Here is a 20,661-nt window from a genome sequence, read left to right on the forward strand (position 1 = left end):
AAAATCTTATGATGGAGGTCCCCACACCGATCTCGAACTGGAGTCTCCCAGATCATAGACGACTGCGCTGATTACTGAGCTAAAACTTTACTCATCGCTTCATTGCAGACAGACCTCTACCTATTTATACACCCATAACACAGCACACCATGAAATGTGTATGGAAGAACTTCATAGGCAATTCTTGCTTTGCACTTTTCATTTATTGCCAATTTTTTACAACCTAACTTTGTGGAAAGGAGAAAGGGAACAACAGGTTATGGAGAGTCCCTTGGGAGCACTTGACGTGTGTCATTAGCTCAGCTTTATCTCTGGAGAAAACCCTCAGTGGAGCAGAGGAATGAGACTGAGATAGCAATGTAGCCAACCTGCGCACTGGCATTTGACGTTTTTTTTTTCTTCCTGAAAACAAATATTTTTTAAAATATTTGTATAAAACAAATATTCATAAAAAACCCACTATTTCTGCTTTGCCGAATAATGTATTTGTATTTGGGCACACCCCTAGTATGTATACATGTTTGTATGTGTAGTTTTGGTCGAGTAGCGTCTCTAAAGTAAGAGCATTGTACTTAGCGTCCTGTGAGCCATGGAGAAAGTGACTAGCATGCCCAGGATCCAGGACAGACCCCTGCTGGGATGAGGGAGAGCGGCGATGTAGGCAATAGTGTAGAGGATCCACACTGCTGGCAAAGAGGCGGAAGTGAAGCAGAGAGTCTGAAAGCTCAGGTCCAGTCAGAGTGTAGAGCAGGCCGACCAAATACACACACACACAAACGCACACATAGACACATACACACAATGTTGGAGTGCTTTATTGGATGACGTGGTTCAATATTAATTGAGGAAGACTCTATGTTTTAAGAATGATGATTTCATATTAAAATTTCCTCAGCTACATATTCTTGGAAATATAAAATTAAATGAGCAACTTCCCATTTTACAAAGGCCATAAAACACCTTTTGTTTTGCAATTTGAAATGGAATGAAGGCAACACGGCAGACAACCCAAAACAGGTGTTGAACGCATCAAGTCCACCGACAACACAATGCTCTTCCTTAACCCTAACCCTAAAGTGCCTTTGAACTAAATTGCATCAAATCTTGTACAATGACCACATAAATGGAATGAAGATGGGGTTATCATACTGGCAGTGGTGGAATGTAACAAAGTACAAGTACTTTGTTACTGCACTTATGTACATTTTTCATGTATCTGTAGATTTAGTTGTGGGTACTTTTGACTTTTACACTGTGTTGCGTTACACGTTACAGTCACATTGCTGTTTTTTTAATATATGTATATTTTTAAAAGTAATCAATAGTGAGAGGGGAATTGGTCAACTGAACCAATCAGAGTGGCACCAACAGCAGCAGCAGCAATCAGCGGTGATAAAATTCCCAAAATGGATTCGAGAGAACCCACCACCGAGGCTGAGTCATCAGACATGGACCACCCATGGCCCTATTCAAAGGAGTTATTTGAGATAACTTCTTCTTTGTTTGAAAACACGAATTACTAGCTTTCAAAAATTCGCGATCAAATTTGAAGAAACATATTCTATGTAAAGGTGTTATCAGTGTTACATGGTGTTCAGGCATATACCAATTACATTATTTGCCCACCGCCCCTGCCGTAATTTTGCTTTTTTTAATTGAAATAAAACCCAGTTAGTTAATTTTCGCGTATCAGCACACATGTTCACCAAATAGAAAACTCTAATTTGTAAAATACTAAGCATGTTATCAATACTTAGTCGGACGACAGATGCCACAATTATAAACTGAAAGTGTCTGCACAGACTAGCGGAGTGAGACATCTGTCCTCTATCCTGCTCAAAAAAAGCAAAGTGTGGTCAATCCATCATAGTTGCAGAAGTAATTATAAGAGAGTTTAGGCTCCAGTTCATCTGCCCCAATGACACCAGGTGGAACTCCCAGTTTTTGGTGATGGAGTGAATACTGAGGATCATCAAAGACAACAGAGAAGGGTCCATCAGTTTCCATTGCACTAAAAGTCCACATGTAAGTGGAAGATAACCTTAAATTTTGAGGTTTTTTTCAGTGATCAACATTATTGATACTAATGCTGTTGACAACCCATGAAAAATTTAACTTACACACACTACTAAAATACTCCAATCAAAATATAACTCTAATTTGTAAGTTTCATGCAAATCTTTGTGATCAGGCTCATTTAATGGTTAATTGTAAATTACATGTTGATAGTATCATAACAAAGGTATGAAAATCTGCATCCTGTGGACATTAGCTAGCTAGTTTTATTAACTATTAGGGGTGTGCCCGAATACAAATACATTATTCATCACTCCTGGAGTTGGGGGTGTTCCCCAGGGATAAAGCTGAGCTACTGACACACACAAAGTGCTCCCAAGGGACTATCCATAACCTGTTGTTCTCCTTCTCCTTTCCACAAAGTTACGTTGTAAAAAATAAGCAATGAATGAAAAGTGCAAAGCAAGAATCACCTTTGAAGTTCCTCTTTACATATTACATGGTGTGCTCTCTGTCTCTGTGTTATGGGTATATAAATAGGTAGGGTCTGTCGGCAATGAGGTGATGAGTAAAGTTTTAGCTCAGTAGTCAGCAAAGTCGTCTATGATCTGGGAGACTGTTTGAGACCCAGTGTGGGGACCTTCGTAAGGTAGTTTATTCATAAGCGCTTATTAAAACACTTTAATTTTCCAAAATTAAAAGCGTAATAAACACAAAAACATGATTTTTAAGCCTCTTTCCACTTTTATTCAAATACAAATAATTTTGCTGCCTCAACAAATACAGATAAAAATACAAATACTGGACTCACTGCACATCCCTATTTACTACCATGGACACCCATGTCAGTGCTAGGATTATTCAGCTGAGAGCACATGTTCAGCTGTGATGTATTTATTTTCAATAATTATTTTAGCTGGTTAATTAAAGTAAAGTAAACCTAAATTCAGTTACGACAATGGAGTATTATATTTCTAATCTCTTATTATAAACTAGCATTTCATGTTTTAAATATTTTATACTGGTAAACATATTATCATGTATACAAGATTATGTAAAAATTACAATACAAGTAAGTTGTGGCATTTGTGGGGATGGTGGTTTCTAGCTAGACAATAGAATGAAGTCTCCTTGCATGTACTTTTTAGGAACAGTAATACATAACCTAAATCTAATCATTTAATACTCAGTACTCTCTTCTCAGTTATTCAAATATCCAAGCCAAAAATACCATTCATATTAACTTATGAAATAGTTAACTAACATTACGTGGATATGTGAAATAATTTATTGCTGTTTGATTGTGTAACAGGTTCAGTCCTCCCAAGCTTTCTTCCCTCACTGAATACATTGTGACCATGAGCCCCATCTCCAAGGCACTTAACATAATGCACACAGAGGCAGATGTCCAATATACATCCTGGATGAGCAATGCGGACATGCTGAGACTGGGTAAATCATTTAAATTGTTCCTCAAATTGCCAGCTTTTTATAAATCATAAATGCTGTTTTATAGGAAAGGAAGTGGGTATTCTCTAATGAAACCTTGCAAAGAAGCACAATAACTTCCATTTTGTCTGAGTTTAGTGGCAGAAAATTGCAGGTCATCCATGTCTTTATGTCCTTAAGGTATGCTTGGAGTTTAGTTACCTGATTGGTTTCATCTGGCTTCATTGATAAATAATTAGGTATAGGTATAAATAATTGGGTATCATCTGCATAACAGTGAAAACTTATGGAGTGTTTCCAAATAATATTACCTAAAGGAGGCATATATAAGGTGAATAGTATTGGTCCAAGCACAGAACCTTGTGGAACTCTGTGTCTGATTCATCATTACAAACTGAAATCGATCTGATAAATAGAACTTAAACCAGCTTAATGCAGTTCCTGTAATGCCAATTAAATGTTCCAGTCTGTGTAATAGAATTTGATGATCAATTGTGTCAAATTGAGATCTAACAAGACAAGTACAGAGAGAAGTCCTTTGACTGATGCAATTAGGAGATCATTGGTGACTTCCACCAGTGCTGTCTCTGTGCATTGATGTGCTCTAAATCCTGACTGAAAATCCTCAAATAAAACTATTGTTATGTAGAAAGTCACACAACTGATCTTAGAGAGAAATGGAAGATTAGATATAGGTCTATATATGGCTAAAATGTCTGAATCAAGAGTAAGTGTCTTAACAGAAGGTTTAATTACAGCTACTTTAAAGGACTGTGGTACATAACCTGTTAATTAAGACTGATTGATCATATCTAGTAAAGAAGTGCTTACTATGGGTAAGACTTCCTTAAGCAGCCTAGTTGGGATGGGGTCTAAGAGAAAAGTTGATGATTTGGATGAAGAAATCATTGAAGTTAATTCAGGAAGGTCAATTACAGAAAAACAGTCTAAAAATATATCAGGTTTTACAGCTGTTTCTAAGATTCCTGTGTTTGTGGATAAATCGGTGCCTGTTGAGGGCAGGTGGTGATGAATTTTGTCTCAAATAGTTAGAATTTTATCATTAAAGAAGCTCATGAAGTCATTACTACTATAGGAATACATGGATTAAAAGAATTAAAGAATACATGGATTAATAGAATTAATATATAACTTTTCTAACAGATATGTTGAAATCCTATGTTAGGATCAGTGCCCATTCCTGTGTTGTAAGGTGGTGTGTTTAATGAATATTTTGACTTGTGTGTTTACTGCACTCAATTCAATCAGGAGAGACTCAATTCTTTGAAAGAAATTATGTTTATTTGAACAGCATGAATGATGAAGTGGAAGTCTTTGGATGAAGTGGAAAAGTCATTGCGATTAGACCCCATTGTGATTTCACCAGATATGAAAGGGGGAGCAGAATGCAAGAGTAGAGTAGGATAACCCCCCAAAGAAGAGAACTGAGGACATATGACCCGACACCAGGTATACAGTCCTTAATTTGCCGGCAGTGAGGATTCTAGTGAGATACGAAAGGAGAATTGGACAGAGTGCAGTGATAATAACATTGTGATATGTAATCCTTACGCTTGGATGAATGAAGATGAAACAATGATGTAGATAGTGAGTTGGCAGACACTAGGATGAGTGGAAAAAGCCATGAGTCCAGAGGCCATGAGATGCTGTGTTAGGTCTGGGGACCATGCGAGGATGTGAGGTCCGGAGACCATGAGATGATGTGTGATGTCCGGAGACCATGGGATGATGAGCGAGGTCTGGAGACCGAGAGATGACGTGTGAGGTCCGTAGACCATGAGATGATGTGTAAGGTCCAGTGACCATGTACTAATGCATGAGCTGGTGTCGGGGTCTGGCGACCATGTGCTGGTGTGTGAGGTCCGACGACCATGTGCTGATGCATGAGCTGATGCGGGGTCCAAAGACCGTGTGCTGATGTGTGAGCTGGTGACATGTGTTGATGCGTGAGCTGATGCATGGAGTCCGAAGACCGTGGGCTGATGCGTGAGCACATATGAGAGGTCAGACGACCATGTACTAGTGCGGTAGGTCCGAAGACCATGAGCTGGTGTGTGAGCAGATATGAGAGGTCAGGCGACCATGAGCCAATGAGTGAGGTCCGACAACTAAATTTGATACATGGGGAAGAGAGTGGATAGCCCGAAAGCAGAGTGAAATGACCCATAGGTATGACAAAGCACTTTGCCATGCACCAGATTTGATCTTTGAGAGGAAGAGATGCCAACATGATCAGCAATGATAGCAATGAGCTTTGATGCCCATAACCTAGAACACCACCACCAGTTATATGTATGACTTACCAGATTGTGGCTTAAGAGATCTTAATTTGCGAGAACAGTGCTGACGTCTGGACGAATGAAGATGTGTAGGCAGAGGGTGACTGCCATCTCAGTTGTAGCAGGGAGGCAGATGAAATACCTTGGTTGGCGACAGAAGTAGCCGCCCTAACCTGAAAGAAAGCCCTGAATGGTGCTAATCTGAATGAAAGACAGTGGCAGATGATGGGTTATGATGAAGCTGTGTCGTTGCTGCTATTGAATAGATGTAACCAGCTGGTGTGAGCAACAGATGTCAACTGACAGCCCTGGCAAAGTAGGCCAAGGAAAAACGAGTAACAGATACGTGAGAGATGTGAATGCAGAATGATATGAGAAATAAAACTACAGTCTATACGTGCAAAGGTGATCTTCCTGACTGAACTTATCTAAAGCTCCATTCATAGGAGAACAAGTGAATGAAGTAAAGATAATGTTTATTCTATGGATGATGGAGATAATAGTCTAAAAGTGTTGCACTTAGACTCTACAGGAGATTTTGAGTCGAGGGGCATTGCCCTGAGCAGCAGCAATATAAATCCCCCAAAAAATACAGGGTGCAAGCTCCCCATCATTAAAAGAAATAAACAGCCTGATGGTTTCTCCTAAAGAATGCTTACTTACCAAGCAGGAAATGAAACAGGCCTTGTTTAATTATGAAGGTGGCATGATCTGCTGAGAGATGAAGCATACATGGTTAACATGGTTAGCAGAATGTAGTTCCCTCAATAAAAGCATGCTAAAGACTTAAGCCACGGAATAACCACACTCCCAACTCTGAAGAAATGCCGCGGCTGAGGTAAAACGTTATGAGCAGCGCTCCTATGAGAAAACTTTGATATGTCTAAATGTACAGCTCTTGGAGCACCAAGAGTTTAACGTCGCTACTGCTGGGGCAATCAAAGTGAGCTGAGGTTGGGCCGTAATAAATATGCTGACAGTGATGTGGTCACGTGCTGATGAACGTCCTGATACACTGACGACAAGTTTGCATAACGAGAAACTAGTAAGCTGTCCTCCTGAGATGTAGTGCCAGGATAGCCAGCTAGTAAAAGACTATGCAGAGATGTAGTGTTAGGATGCTCCAAACTTCGTAGACTCAAGGTTTGAGAAGAATGAAAAGGAGATACATGAGGCATGTATCCCTTATGATGGAGAATGCCATTGACAATGCAGGGGATAGCCGGAAAGCGGGGAAATGATACAAGAGGCAGAGGAGCAGCTGTGATATGAGTAGGCCGTATTAGATCACAACTTGCGGCTCATGTGTACCATGAGGTGAGGAATTGACATCATGTGACATCACCCATTGTTTTGGAACTGCTGACTGGTAGCCTTGAGTTTAGCAATTTACCATCGCCATCTTGGATTTGACCGTTGCGATGGTTGATTGTGGAGCCAGGAGTGACCATATTTGGACAAAAGGGACCATAGTGCTAGCTGCTGCTTGTTTAGTATGGTGCATACGATCTATGGTGAACAATGAAGCTAATGTTAATTTCCTCTAGTGAAAAATGGCCTAAAAAACTGAACATCCAACTCTTTAGAGAGTCTTTTATCACAGCTGAATGATGAACAAGCAAGACTTTTTTTTGCGATCAAAATGTTACGATACCTTCATGAAATGAAATTTTCCCACCCTAAAGCATACACTGCTTAATAGTCTTTTTGACTCTAGATAGGACCATGATTTACAAAATGAACAACCTGAGGCACTGAAGAAGACTTGACATTAGCAATTGAGACCATTAACTCATTAGGAAGTGTTTACTGAATAATCAAGTGAGAAGTAGGGTCATTTTGTCATAGACTTACATACAATCGGACTTCTTTTGCAGTCAATCAAATCACCCCCTGCTGGCCATTAGAATTAAAATAGGTAAAAGGAGCTTCAGCATTGCTTTGCTTTACGACCAGGAGCTACCCATACCCATTTAAATGATAGTCGATACCAAACATATAATTAGACAACTACGTGGACATGCACTAGCGAGGAAAAATGCATACATATCAATAGCTAAATGCTGAAGAACCACATGCTGAGTTGAAGCTAGCATGGCAAATACCTTCTAAGTTTCTAGTGGTACTCTTACAAGTTCCATATATGTGTTGTTGAACTGCTATGATAAGTTAATCTGCTGCAGCATGGAGTCATGCGCAGGACTGTATGTGTTCTGTATGGGATGTTTTATAATCTGAGTGCTTCATGCTCTTTATTCCTACTTCCTACCATCTATCTTTTGCACTGGACACCTATCCCCTTCCATCAACCCATCCCTTGAATCAGTGTCTCCCCTAGTGTTCTTTGGTTTTTGCAATGCTCAGAGTTCATCGCTACTACTCCCACCTATGACCCATCATAGCACGTAAGCCTCTCAGATAGACATCCACTCCCCAGACACCCTCATATTTACTCTCACACAAAGCAAGACTGACCAACTCAGCCTCTCTCTATTTCTCTTCCACCTAAATTCATATCCCATGTGAATTATAAGTAATAAAAGGATTTGTGAACTAATTTATGAATTATAAATTTTAAAAAGGTAGCTCTACAACTGAAGGTCCTCAGTCAATAAAGTGATGGCATCTAGTTAAGTTGTTTGTAATTTGTTGTTTATAGCTTGTGTGCTCTGTGAGGTCACCAGAGCCAGAGGGTGCAAAGGGCTTCCAAGCATGCGGTATCCTGACATAACCAGAAAAGGTTTGGTTGGTAGCAATTTATATACAATTATTTGATTAAGGATTTTGCTTAGGTCTTGATTTAAGAGGAAATGTCACTGTACAACAAAAATCTCAGGCAAGGCTGGATAACCAACTGAGCAAAAAGAGCAACTGCCCCAGGGCCCCATATTCCCACGGACCCCCAAAGTCACTGCATGTCATGTGGTTTTTGGCAATCTGATTGTTTGTAAACTTGTTTGAAAATTTGCTCCACTAAACACCTTCTGCATCATCAAAGAACTGTGTCGCTCTGTCTTATAGAGGGGTCCTGTGTCAAAATAGTTTTAAAACACAACTTATTTTAGATTAGATTGTGATCACATAGTGCATATTCCTAAATACATTTTGCAGGAGGGTCAAAGGGGCCCAACAGGAAAGCTTTGCCTCAGCCCTTTACTAACAGGTTAATCCAGCCATGCAGCTAGGTTGCATTTTGCATCACTACTACGAATTCTGGTTGTAATCACGTGATAAAAACCTGATGACCCACTAGTGAAGGTTGCAGACTGGTTGGTGGTAGATATATTTCTAAAATCAAACTCAACCCTAGCAAGGGAAGGACAGGGCAAACTTATCTGTTGAGCTCACCATGTGTTTCTGCCAAAAGCAGAGGGGATGAGACAATGAAGCAAAAGAGATGACCCCCCCCCCCCCCCCCCCCCCCCATTTGTGAAGAGTGTGGGGGGACTGAGGATTTTCCCAAATCCTGTTCAGAGATGGGGTACAGGAATACCTGGATTTCAGTTCCGTTCACAGATCTTTAAACAGTGACCAGCAAAACAAAGTAGACAAAGCTAAAATAAAGACTAATCTCTCCAGTACAAGAGACATTTTAGTTGTCTTTGTGGTGAAACATGAAGCTGGACAAACAGCAAAACTGGTTTCATGAACATGCAAGTTATTTGACAGAATGTATCAATTGATGAATCATCAATATCAAGATTAATTTCTTTCTATTTTAACAAAAGCAAGACAGCGTGAGGTGTGCAGTTAAAAACATGTGGATCTTACCTGTTTTTTTTCGCACAGTCACCATGAACAGCCGAGACAAGTCTGTCAAGTCCAAAGATCAGTTAGATGTAAATGCCTGGAATTCATCCCAGGTTGTGTAATTTGTGGGAGAAGTCCTGATCTGAAATAAGACTTTAACTTCCTACCAGGCACCCCTATTTTTGTCCAAAAACAATGTAACCAAAATAAAAAGGTTACTGTTCATAACCATGGTCTCATTTGAAAGGCAACTCTTTGAATTACAGAACCAAACAGTCAGAATGAGTGAGTGGTCCTGAACCAAAGTTACAGAGGCTAAAGTGTCCCACGGGTGGGACAGTGTCATTTGACATGTTAACTGGTACTCTTGTTGTCAGTGACTGAAGTATTGTAACAACTTAGCCTCAAATATATGCACTAGCCTAAGATGTATGTACTTGCACATTTGAGACATTTTAAAGTCAATATTAAATGTTTTATTTAAGATTTTATTTGTGTAATATTCAACCCCACACAACCCCAGATTACATACAGTATTTTTGTACATCCAATGACAGTATTTTTAAAAACTCTCTTTCTGCATCATTTGTACATGGAAACTACAGAATGGTTAAGGCTAAGGGTAGATCATGGTTACAATTAACAAAAAGGCAAACCATCAACACCACTCCGACTTCCACATCTGTACTTTACCCTTCACTACATAGGCCACACACAGTCCCTGCGATGGCACTGAACATAAAGTATGCAGATCTGTCTAACATGGACGTAATTTCTTAGGATTTTTTTTTTTTTTTAAAAAAGGCAATATTTTAAGTTGGATTCATGACTTAACATTGAGACATGATGTTATGTTGTAGCTTAACTAAGTGGATTTTATTCTTAAACATTTTAAATGGATGACTTTTTTGATTTTTTTTTTTTTTTGATTTTACAACTGTACTTTAAGTATTTCATGGTTGCACTTGAGTTTTAATACGTGTTCCATTACTTTGAGTTGCAATTAAATTGATAGCAAAGTTTGGTTTAAAAATTTCCATCAGTGAAAATTTTTCCAGCAACACAAAAAATAAATGCAAAGACCTTGGTTTAGTAATCAAACTAGTTTAGATAGCTGCAGCAAAAGTGAAATAAAAACAGATTTAGGTTTTGTGTAGGGATGTGAGCATGTGTAGAAGCTGGTGGTCATGGAGAGCCACGGAGAAAGTGAACAGTACGCCTGTAATAAAGGTCCTCTTCAACTAGTATTTTGTAGCACAATTTGTATACAGTACTGGTAAAAGAAATAAGGCACAAACTTGAAGGGTTGAATGTTTATTATTGAAATAGTTGCATGTATTAATTATGTGTGTCTTGTAGATATTGTAGCTGCCTCTCAGCTGGAATTGATTGAAGGCCGGCCCTGTGGAGACAAACAGATGCACCTCAATATAATGAGCTCATTGTGGTATAACCTTTGCCAAACTGATGGTGGACTGAATGTAGTGTTAACTGTTGCTTGATTGTGCAATAATTAGTGATGTCATGCTTGAAACAGACTACTCAACACTGTATTGACCTTTCAAAGCAGAAGTATCATGGCAAGATGTATTGACACCTAGCTGTATCACAGCAAAAATCACATGACCATCCCAAACAAACTCTGTTAAGTCACACATGTATTGGGAGCGTGTTGTGTGCATGTGCAAGACTGCGATCGTGTTGGTTAAACTCTGAACTCGGTTGATAGAATCAATGACTGTAAATATTTATATACATTCAGTGTGTTGAATCATATGGTTTGAATGCGGAGCGGGCGCTTGTCAATCTCCCATAATGTTTAAAAGTGGGCAGAATCCCTCCAAACTTTGTGGGTTTTTGAGTGGAGATTTTTGCATATACGTCAAAGAGACAGCCAGGGGCAGTTTGATTAAAGTACGAGAAGTATTACATTAGATACATGCTCTAGAATAGGCAGACATAAATACATACACATACCTATACTGTAGATAGACACACCAACCAACACACACACACACATAAAAGCATACACAGATCAGCAGTTAGTTGACTGATAAAAAATTTAGTGTGAGTGACAGAGAATTAGAAAGTGTTTGAGTGACTTGCTGAAAGTGAGAGTGTGCGATTGAAAGGCTGTGTGTGTGTGAGTGTTTGATAGAGTGAGGGAGTGAAAAAAGGGATAATGGAGGCAGCACCAGCAAAAAGAGCCAGATCATATGTGTGGGGGCACTTTGGCTTGATTAGTCCTAAAAAGGTCAAGTGTTTGATCTGCGCTTAAGAGCTGGCAGTGTACCCAAACAACATTGGTGTCATGTGAACAGGTCTTCTCCAAAGCTACAGAGGTAGTGAGAAAGAAGAGGAGCAGACTGAAGCCTGATTCTGTGGAAGTGACTCTGTTTTTGATGACAATCTTTGACCCCCCCTGCACATACACATCACATGTTTTTATTTTCTTTTTTCATTAGCACATTCACTTTCCTAGTTGCACAAGCACATCCTTAAACACTATATTATAATTGTGGCACAATCACTTTTATTTCTTTGTTTCATGTCACTGTGTAAAGCCAGTTATAAATCTGTCACAGAGCTTACTGTCCCTAATTCATCACAGAGTTTAAAAAAGTAGTAAGGGGTTACTATAAACCTTAAAATTACTATCGCTATATATATGTGTACATCCATCTACTGAGACAGTTTTTGGTAAATAACCTTTATTGAATAAGATGTGACAGAAAACATCAAACAGATGACAGCTGTGAGTTTACTTACATCTTCCCTTTTCATGACATCTTGTCCCAAATCCTGCAAGCAATGTCAAAATTGCCCAGCAGATGTCGCCATGTTGACTGTATCAAATGCCTCGAAACTGTGAACCATTTTCAACACAGTTGCTTCATATGATTCACTGCTTATGAAAGCTTAATTTCTCCCATCACTATCAAGAATATAATGTGTAATGTTTGTGTGGGTGATATAAATACTCGTATTGGGCCTCATACTCCATTTGCATGAGACAAAGGCAGGCCTGCATGCAGTCACAGAGCCTGATAACAAGGAAGGGCACCAAGTCAAACAAAGCATGCTAAAGCATCCCAGCTTGCTTTGCTCAGTTCACACCTTGGTGTGAATTCATCTCTCATTGGTAGAGATGCACCAACACCACTGGAAGTCATGGCTATGCAGCTGTGACGTCACTGCAGCTTTAAGAACCGGCTGCATGAATTGAACATCGCCTGTCCATGTAACTGCCTTCTCAATGAGCCAGTTTACTCAAGGAGGTAACCGCGTGCATGTGTAATTTCCCTCGCAAAGTTTGAAGAGCCTCCCCTTGCTGGACGAGCTGAGACTTCGCCCTGTGTTCCCAAACACAATCACTGGATCCGAGACTGCTGCTGCAACCCAGTGCTCTCAACTTGCCTGCAGAAGGAAGAAAGGATTTCTTGATGGAGAGGCAGATAACTCCTATGCCCCGCCATTCACCATGGTAGACTGCATTTGTGCCACCGTGAGTGAGACAGTAAGTTGTTTTCGATTGAAAATCAGACAATGTGCATTACGTCTGTACGCGCACTCTCTGTGGACAAAGCAGCCCACAAAAAAAAACACACACACACACACACACACACACGCTTCCACTTGCATGTGTCTTCACTGTACATAGATGTATGTTTGCTCAGGTAGAATTAGATTTGACCAAAGCATCGGCTAACTTGGTTAACTTTGCTATTGTTTAATAAACACTGGCAGTTACATTTAAAGAGAAGTCTTTTGTCATTATTGAGTCAGATAGGTAGAGTCAGAGCTCAAACTGAAACCTTTGTTCACCTGTGAATGTTGATATCCCTCAAATATTAGCATTCTTTGTGAACTCTTTTATAAGACTACCTCACTGTCTGGTTATTGGTCCCAATTTTCCGGGTGGTGCCCCATTATTATTCATTCATATTAAATATTTGATTAATTTTAATAATTAATAATTATCTCTGACAATAATCAATTATTGCTGATAACCAGCTGTGCTCCTCCCAGATCCAACACCTGGTTACTCCTCACCTATGCCATCCTAACAATGCCCAGGATCAAGTACAGACCCCTGCTGGGCCACACCGATGTAGGCGGTGGTGTGGAAGATCCAACAGCTGGCAAAGAAGTGAAGCAGAGCGGCTGAAAGCTCAGGTCCAGACAGAGTGTAGAGCAGGCTGACCACCACGAAGGGAATAATGTTCTCCAGGTCATTCTGGTGACATTTATTCAAATATCTATTCTTCCATTCAAACAAAGTGCAAAAAAAACACAATGGGCAACTGATAGCAACACAAACACACAACCTACCACATGACTGACTATTGTGAACATATGAACATATTGCACTGACAGATATAACTTGCAGAATAGGATTAGGATTTTATACATTGGATATTTTCTGTTAAATAGAACACATTGTATTGTCAATAGAAAGTGTAACCCTTTTTACTAAAAGTTATGAAATATAGTAATGGTTGCAGGGAATATATATCTATATATACATATATATATGTATAAAGCAAAAACAAAAGTCTTTAGATTCAGGATTCAATCAGATCCTATTCTCTGTCAGTCACTTTAGTCACTGATGTGAACTCAGTCCTCGTGTCCCACACTTATCATCCAGAACTAGCTAATAGTTCTATTTGTACCATTGTGGAAGTGGCAACTTTTCATCCTACCGCACTGTAAAATGCGTTAGTTGTGTGTGAAGAGACAAGGTCCTTGAGTCCGGGATTTCAATCTTCTGCATGCAACTGAGTCTCTAGTTCCACTCCATTGGGTTGTAGCTTGCCATCAAACATCCAACAGTGTCCAGGCTCAAACTCCAGGTAGGTCCAAAAACCTGACCTATAGTGGGCAAGGTCAGAACTCACATTCAAGTTTCTAATGTGAAATAGTGGACCATAAAATAAAAGCTAGAATACACCTCATCAAGTTCTCTCATTGTACTCTATATTTCTTAAAAGGATAACATCAGAACTAATGAGACATTAACAATTGTAAAATCCCATCATAAACAACATAGTAGTCTCAAGTTTCTGTGTTCTCATAGAACTGTGGTTACTAAAACACACAATTAGAAAGAATACCAAAACACTCCCTCCTTCACATGGCAATTGGCATAAGATGTCTACATCAACATTAAAAAACATGTGCTTTTGTGCCCTGCACCACTATAGTCACCTGCACAAAACATTTTAACAACTAGCAAAGGTGCAGCTCAGTGTGGTTAAAAGGCACAGGTTAAGGTGCTAAAAACAGCACAGATAAACATTGAGTGGACAACAGATGTGCTTGAAACAACACCAATAAACATTCAGTGTATAACTGATGTGCTAACACTGAATACATCAGCTAAATTTATGTACTTCACTGTACAAAATTATATTTCCATTTTGCTAACACTTTTAGCAAAAGCAAGTTCTATTTGGTAGCATTAGCGGCTAGCGATCTCCATTAGCCTTATCGGCTGGCGATCTGTTAGCATTAGCAGCTAACGCCACAACAGTCAAAAGACATCTCATCAATGCGGTTATTTCTCAGTAACCAGCAACGACAGGACTCTCTGATCATACTCACACAGTACTCAGGGCTGATTTAGCTAACTTTAATCAACTTCCTTTTTAAGCTTTTATCCAAGATTAATGGTTAGCGCTCGTCACAGTGGCTGCCCTCTTCCTCGCTGTGACTCAAAAGAGGAAGTGAAACTCTGGCATCATGGATGTATAAAGATGTATAAAGAGAACTCAACAGAACTAAACTAAACAACGCAGTCTACTTTACTTTTAACGTTATCAAACAAAGAGAAATGTTCTCCCCTCGTCCTAGTAACGTCTTTGTTCTCCCTCATGGCAGAGTTTACAACTCTGATCAATCTGATCTCTGGCTGTGATTGGCCACTGCAGCCTTCAGCCGCAGGCTCAACTTTCCGGCCACAATCCGGTGTGGCACCGCAGTGGCCAAAATGACCGCAGATGAAATGCACTACCCCAATTCAAATGAATGGGATGACTGGCATTTTCACCAGCCCACCTGATTTGGTCTGAATACAGCCTAAGAGTTAGGGAGTCTGCCATGAGGGAGTACAAAAACGTTACTAGGACGAAGGGAAGACATTCCTCTTCATTTGATAACGTTAAAAGTACACTAGACTATGCTGTCTTGACTCGTTATAAAAAATACGAGAGAAGAAGAGAGAGAGAGAGCTGAGAGCACCAGTGAGAGAGAGAGAGCAGCTGTGGTTGAGCGAGCTAAAGAGTGAACGAAGAGAGGGAGCGCTGGTAGCAAGTAAGCCGGTGAATCCGATCAATAAAACATTATTTTCTAATTGTTTCACAGCGGTTATGTTCTAGAGCAAAAATAAACACACCTCCACTCGACCCTCCGCCTGATTTGGTCTGAATACGGCCTTAGAGGTTACAACATGTAAAAAGGACAACTTTGAAGTTATTAGGAGGCTAATTTGTTAGGAACTATTGTTACCTACCCCTCTGGTGAGGCAGTAATATGTAGTTATCGGCACCATCAGCATCATCTTCAGAATGACCATAGCACCATAGGTGGTGAAAGCCATGAATACCTCATCTTGAATCAGCTCTGCCATCTTGGCTGCTTTACAACTGAAGGGACAGTAAGTTAGTTTTAGTTTTAGTTCAGTCTGTCTCAGCAAACATGTGTCACACTCTTTCATAACTGTTTTAAATCTACTGCTCGATCTTCCTATACACACTTTGTTTATGACATTAATGTAAATTAATTAACACAGATGGAAAGTCAAATGTCAAGAATTGAACTGCCAATGTCATAAGTCTTCAAAACTCTAACAAAAGTTTTAAAATGTTCTTTATACACACGAACATTTGAACTCTGCCTTTACTGCTATATTTTAGACTTATAATATTAAATATTTCAAGTAACACATTAAATGCATTGATTGTTTAGATAAAGTGAGTCAATTATTCATGTGGACTACACAGAAACAGCCTTGCCATAGTGCTACAGCAAGACCACTGAACAAACTAGCTATATCTTTGTATACTTTGTGTGGGTTCCACAACATATTTCCTGCAAAAGCAGAAGTCTTGCCTAAACTTGATGGTTTAGATTTATAAATGATCTATTGTCCAAAATACACAGTATCATTTACAGTTTAACAGCTCAAGTTATCTCCTGTGATGACTGCAGAAGTGGAACATGTCTGGATCTGTTGCATAAAACCAATCTGACCCATCACCCAGAAACTCAGAAGATGGAGGAAGAGCACAATACACTACTTCCTGTGTTTGAGTGTGTGCTACTGTGTTTCCTCACTTATGAGGACCAAATTTATTCTTACCAATGAAAATACTCAAAATGCTCAGCATATTTAAAAGGTTATTCTAGGACGATGACTTGCACTTTGATTTAAGAATAGATTTAAAGTGTAAATCAGATTAAAGGATGAGACTAAGGTTACATGTGGTTCAGGAGTTATAGGGGTAGACTGGGTTAGTTTAGGGAAGAGGTGTGAACTGAATCTAATGACTTTAGACTTGACCATAGATAATTGGCAGACTTTCTGGGGAAGACCTGGTCTGATTAGGAGAGACGGCATACATCCCACTTTGGATGGAGCTGCTCTGATATCCAGAAATATGGCCAAGTTTATTAGTAAACCAAAACCATGACAACCCAGAGTTCAGACCAGGAGGCAGAGCTGCAGTCCTACACGCTTCTCTGCGCTTCCATTAGAGCAGTTACCCACCCAAAACCACATAGAGACTGTGTCTGTCCCCCGACCACATAAATCAATTAAATCCAAAGTATATAAAAGAAGAGTCATTCATGAAAATCTAGTAAAAATTAAAACCACTGCTGCAATAGTACAACAAAATAAGATAATTAAATGTGGACTCTTGAACATTAGATCTCTTTCATCTAAAGCAGTTTTAGTAAACAATTTAATTTCAGATCATCGTATTGATTTATTTTGTCTCACTGAAACCTGGCTGTGTCATGAAGAATATGTCAGCCTAAATGAATCCACTCCCCCCAGTCATATTAATACTCATATTCCTCGAGACACTGGCCGAGGAGGAGGAGTTGCAGCCATTTTCAACTCAAGCCTAATCATCAACCCTAAACCTAAATTTAATTATAACTCATTCGAAAGCCTTGTTCTTAGTCTCTCCCAGCCAACCTGGAAAACTTTACAGCCAGTCCTGTTTGTTATAGTGTACCGTCCTCCTGGCCCGTACTCTGAATTCCTATCTGAATTCTCAGAGTTTTTGTCGTATTTAGTCCTTAGTACAGATAAAGTAATTATAGTAGGTGATTTTAATATTCATGTGGACGTTGATAGTGACAGTCTCTGCACTGCATTTCTCTCATTATTAGACTCAATTGGCTTCTCTCAGTGTGTAAATAATCCCACTCACCGTCTTAACCACACCCTAGACCTTGTTCTAACTTATGGGATTGAAATTGAACATTTAATAATTTTTCCACAAAATCCTATTTTATCAGATCATTTTTTAATAACTTTTGAATTCCTATTACTGGATTACACACCATTAGATAAAAATGTCCTCACTAGATGTCTATCTGATAGTGTTGTAGATAAATTTAAGGAAGCAATTCCGTCAATACTGAATTCACTGCCATGTCTCAATACTACAGAGGACTCTTATGTTAACTTTAGTCCCTCCCAAATTGATAATCTTATTGATAGTGCTGCAGGCTCACTAAGACAAACACTCGACTCCATCGCCCCCTTAAAAAAGAAGATAATAAAACGTAAGAGGTTAGCTCCATGGTATAACTCCCAAACCCGCAAATTAAAGCAAACATCGCGAAAATTGGAAAGGATTTGGCGCTCCACCAAAGTAGAAGATTCTCGCTTAGTCTGGCAAGATAGTCTTAAAACATATAGGAAGGCCCTCTGTAATGCCAGAGCCGCCTATTACTCAGCATTAATAGAAGAGAATAAAAACTGCCCTAGGTTCCTTTTCAGCACTTTGGCCAGGCTGACAAAGAGTCATAACTCTACTGATCCATGTATTCCTATAGCTCTCAGTAGTAACGACTTTATGAGCTTCTTTAATGATAAAATTCTAACTATTAGAGACAAAATTAACCATCTCCTGCCTTCAACAGGCACCGTTCTCTCCCCAAACACAGGAACCTTGGTAACGGCAGTAAATCCTGACATATATTTGGACTGTTTTTCTCCAGTAGACTTGTCTGAACTAACTTCAATGATTTGTTCAGCTAGACCATCAACCTGTCTCTTAGATCCCATCCCAACTAGGCTGCTTAAGGAAGCCTTACCCTTAGTGAGCACTTCTTTACTAGATATGATCAATCTGTCTTTAGTAACAGGCTATGTACCACAGTCCTTTAAAGTAGCTGTAATTAAACCTCTTCTTAAGAAGCCTACTCTTGATTCAGGTGTTTTAGCCAATTATAGACCTATATCTAACCTTCCATTTCTATCCAAGATCCTTGAGAAAGCAGTCTCTAATCAGTTATGTGACTTTCTACATAACAATAGTTTATTTGAGGATTTTCAGTCAGGATTTAGAGCGCATCATAGCACAGAAACAGCACTGGTGAAAGTCACAAATGACCTCCTAACTGCATCAGACAAAGGATTTGTCTCTATACTTGTCCTGTTAGATCTTAGTGCTGCATTCGACACAATTGACCATCAAATCCTTTTGCAGAGACTGGAACATTTAATTGGCATTATAGGAACTGCATTAACCTGGTTTAAGTCCTATTTATCAGACCGATTTCAGTTTGTACATGTTAATGATGAATCCTCCGTGAAGGCAAAAGTTAGACACGGAGTTCCACAAGGTTCTGTACTTGGACCAATTCTATTCACCTTATATATGCTTCCTTTAGGTAATATTATTAGGAATCACTCCATAAATTTTCATTGTTACGCAGACGATACCCAATTATATTTATCAATGAAGCCAGATGAACCCAATCAGTTAAACAAACTCCAAACATGCCTTAACGACATAAAGACCTGGATGACCTGCAATTTTCTACTACTAAATTCAGATAAAACTGAAGTTATTGTGCTTGGCCCTAAACACCTTAGAAACACATTATCTAATGATAAAGCTGCTCTGGATGGCATTACCCTGGCCTCCAGCACCACCGTAAGGAATCTGGGAGTTATCTTTGATCAGGATATGTCCTTTAACTCCCACATAAATCAAATTTCAAGGACTGCCTTTTTTCACTTACATAATATCTAGAAAAAATCTAGATCATAAAATCTAGAATAGAATTTAAAATCCTTCTCCTAACTTACAAAGCCCTTAATGGTCAGGCACCATCATATCTTGAAGAGCTCATAATACCGTATTATCCCACTAGAACACTGCGCTCCCAGTATGCAGGCTTACTGGTGGTCCCTACAGTCTTTAAAAGTAGAATGGGAGGCAGAGCCTTCAGCTATCAGACTCCTCTTCTATGGAACCATCTACCGGATTCAGTCCGGGGTGCAGACACCCTCTCTATGTTTAAGAGTAGGCTTAAAACTTTCCTTTTTGATAAAGCTTATAGTTAGGGCCGACCAGGCTCGCCTTGGATCAGCCCTTAGTTATGCTGCTATAGGCCTAGACTACTGGGGGACTTCCCATGATGCACTGAGCTCCTCTCTCCTCCTCCTCTCCATCTGTATGCATTCATGTAACATCAATGCATGTCACTAACTTTGCTTCTTCCCCGGAGTTTTTTGTGCTTTCTCATCTCACAGAAAAACCTGACTCCCGGGCCGAACCTTCGCGGTCCTTCACAGTCCTGATGGCATCCTTCCCTGGCTGTTGCTGCTTGTGCTTGTTGTTGTTTGTTGTTGTCATTGTTTTTCTTCTGTCCCCCCTCCCCCTTTCCCTCTCTCTTTCTCTCTCTCAACCCAACCGGTCAAAGCAGATGGCCGCCCACCAAGAGCCGGGGTCTGCTTGAGGTTTCTACCCGTTAAAGGGGAGTTTTTCCTTACCGCTGTCGCCAAGTGCTTGCTCATGGGGGAACTGTTGGGTCTCTGTAAATTAAAGAGTACGGTCTTGACCTGCTCTATGTGAAAAGTGCCTTGAGATGACTTCTGTTGTGATATGGCGCTATA

At 39.7% G+C, this 20,661-nt stretch overlaps 1 protein-coding gene across 1 annotated transcript; it reads right to left on the reverse strand.

Moving 5' to 3' along the window:
* Nucleotides 1–528: 528 nt before the first annotated feature.
* Nucleotides 529–16,173, reverse strand: LOC122974716. Its single transcript, XM_044342601.1, has 4 exons — nt 16,015–16,173; nt 13,584–13,920; nt 5,088–5,533; nt 529–717 (listed from the first exon to the last, which is right to left on the reverse strand). The coding sequence occupies exons 1-4, from the start codon at nt 16,144–16,146 to the stop codon at nt 553–555; spliced, it is 1,080 nt and encodes a 359-aa protein (XP_044198536.1). The 5' UTR covers nt 16,147–16,173; the 3' UTR covers nt 529–552.
* Nucleotides 16,174–20,661: the final 4,488 nt, after the last annotated feature.

Source organism: Thunnus albacares, chromosome 23 (assembly GCF_914725855.1).
Source record: "Thunnus albacares chromosome 23, fThuAlb1.1, whole genome shotgun sequence".
In the NCBI taxonomy this organism is placed as follows: Eukaryota; Metazoa; Chordata; class Actinopteri; order Scombriformes; family Scombridae; genus Thunnus; species Thunnus albacares.

Coding starts and splice junctions, on each gene's coding strand:
- LOC122974716 (XM_044342601.1), bottom strand. CDS start 16,146: ATGGCAGAGCTGATTCAAGATGAGGTATTCATGGCTTTCACCACCTAT. Junction 13,921..16,014: donor GAGGGGTAGGTAACAATAGT/TCCTAACAAATT, acceptor TCCAATGTATAA/AATCCTAATCCTATTCTGCA. Junction 5,534..13,583: donor TGTACTTGATCCTGGGCATT/GTTAGGATGGCA, acceptor CTCACACACCAG/CTCATGGTCTTCGGACCTAC.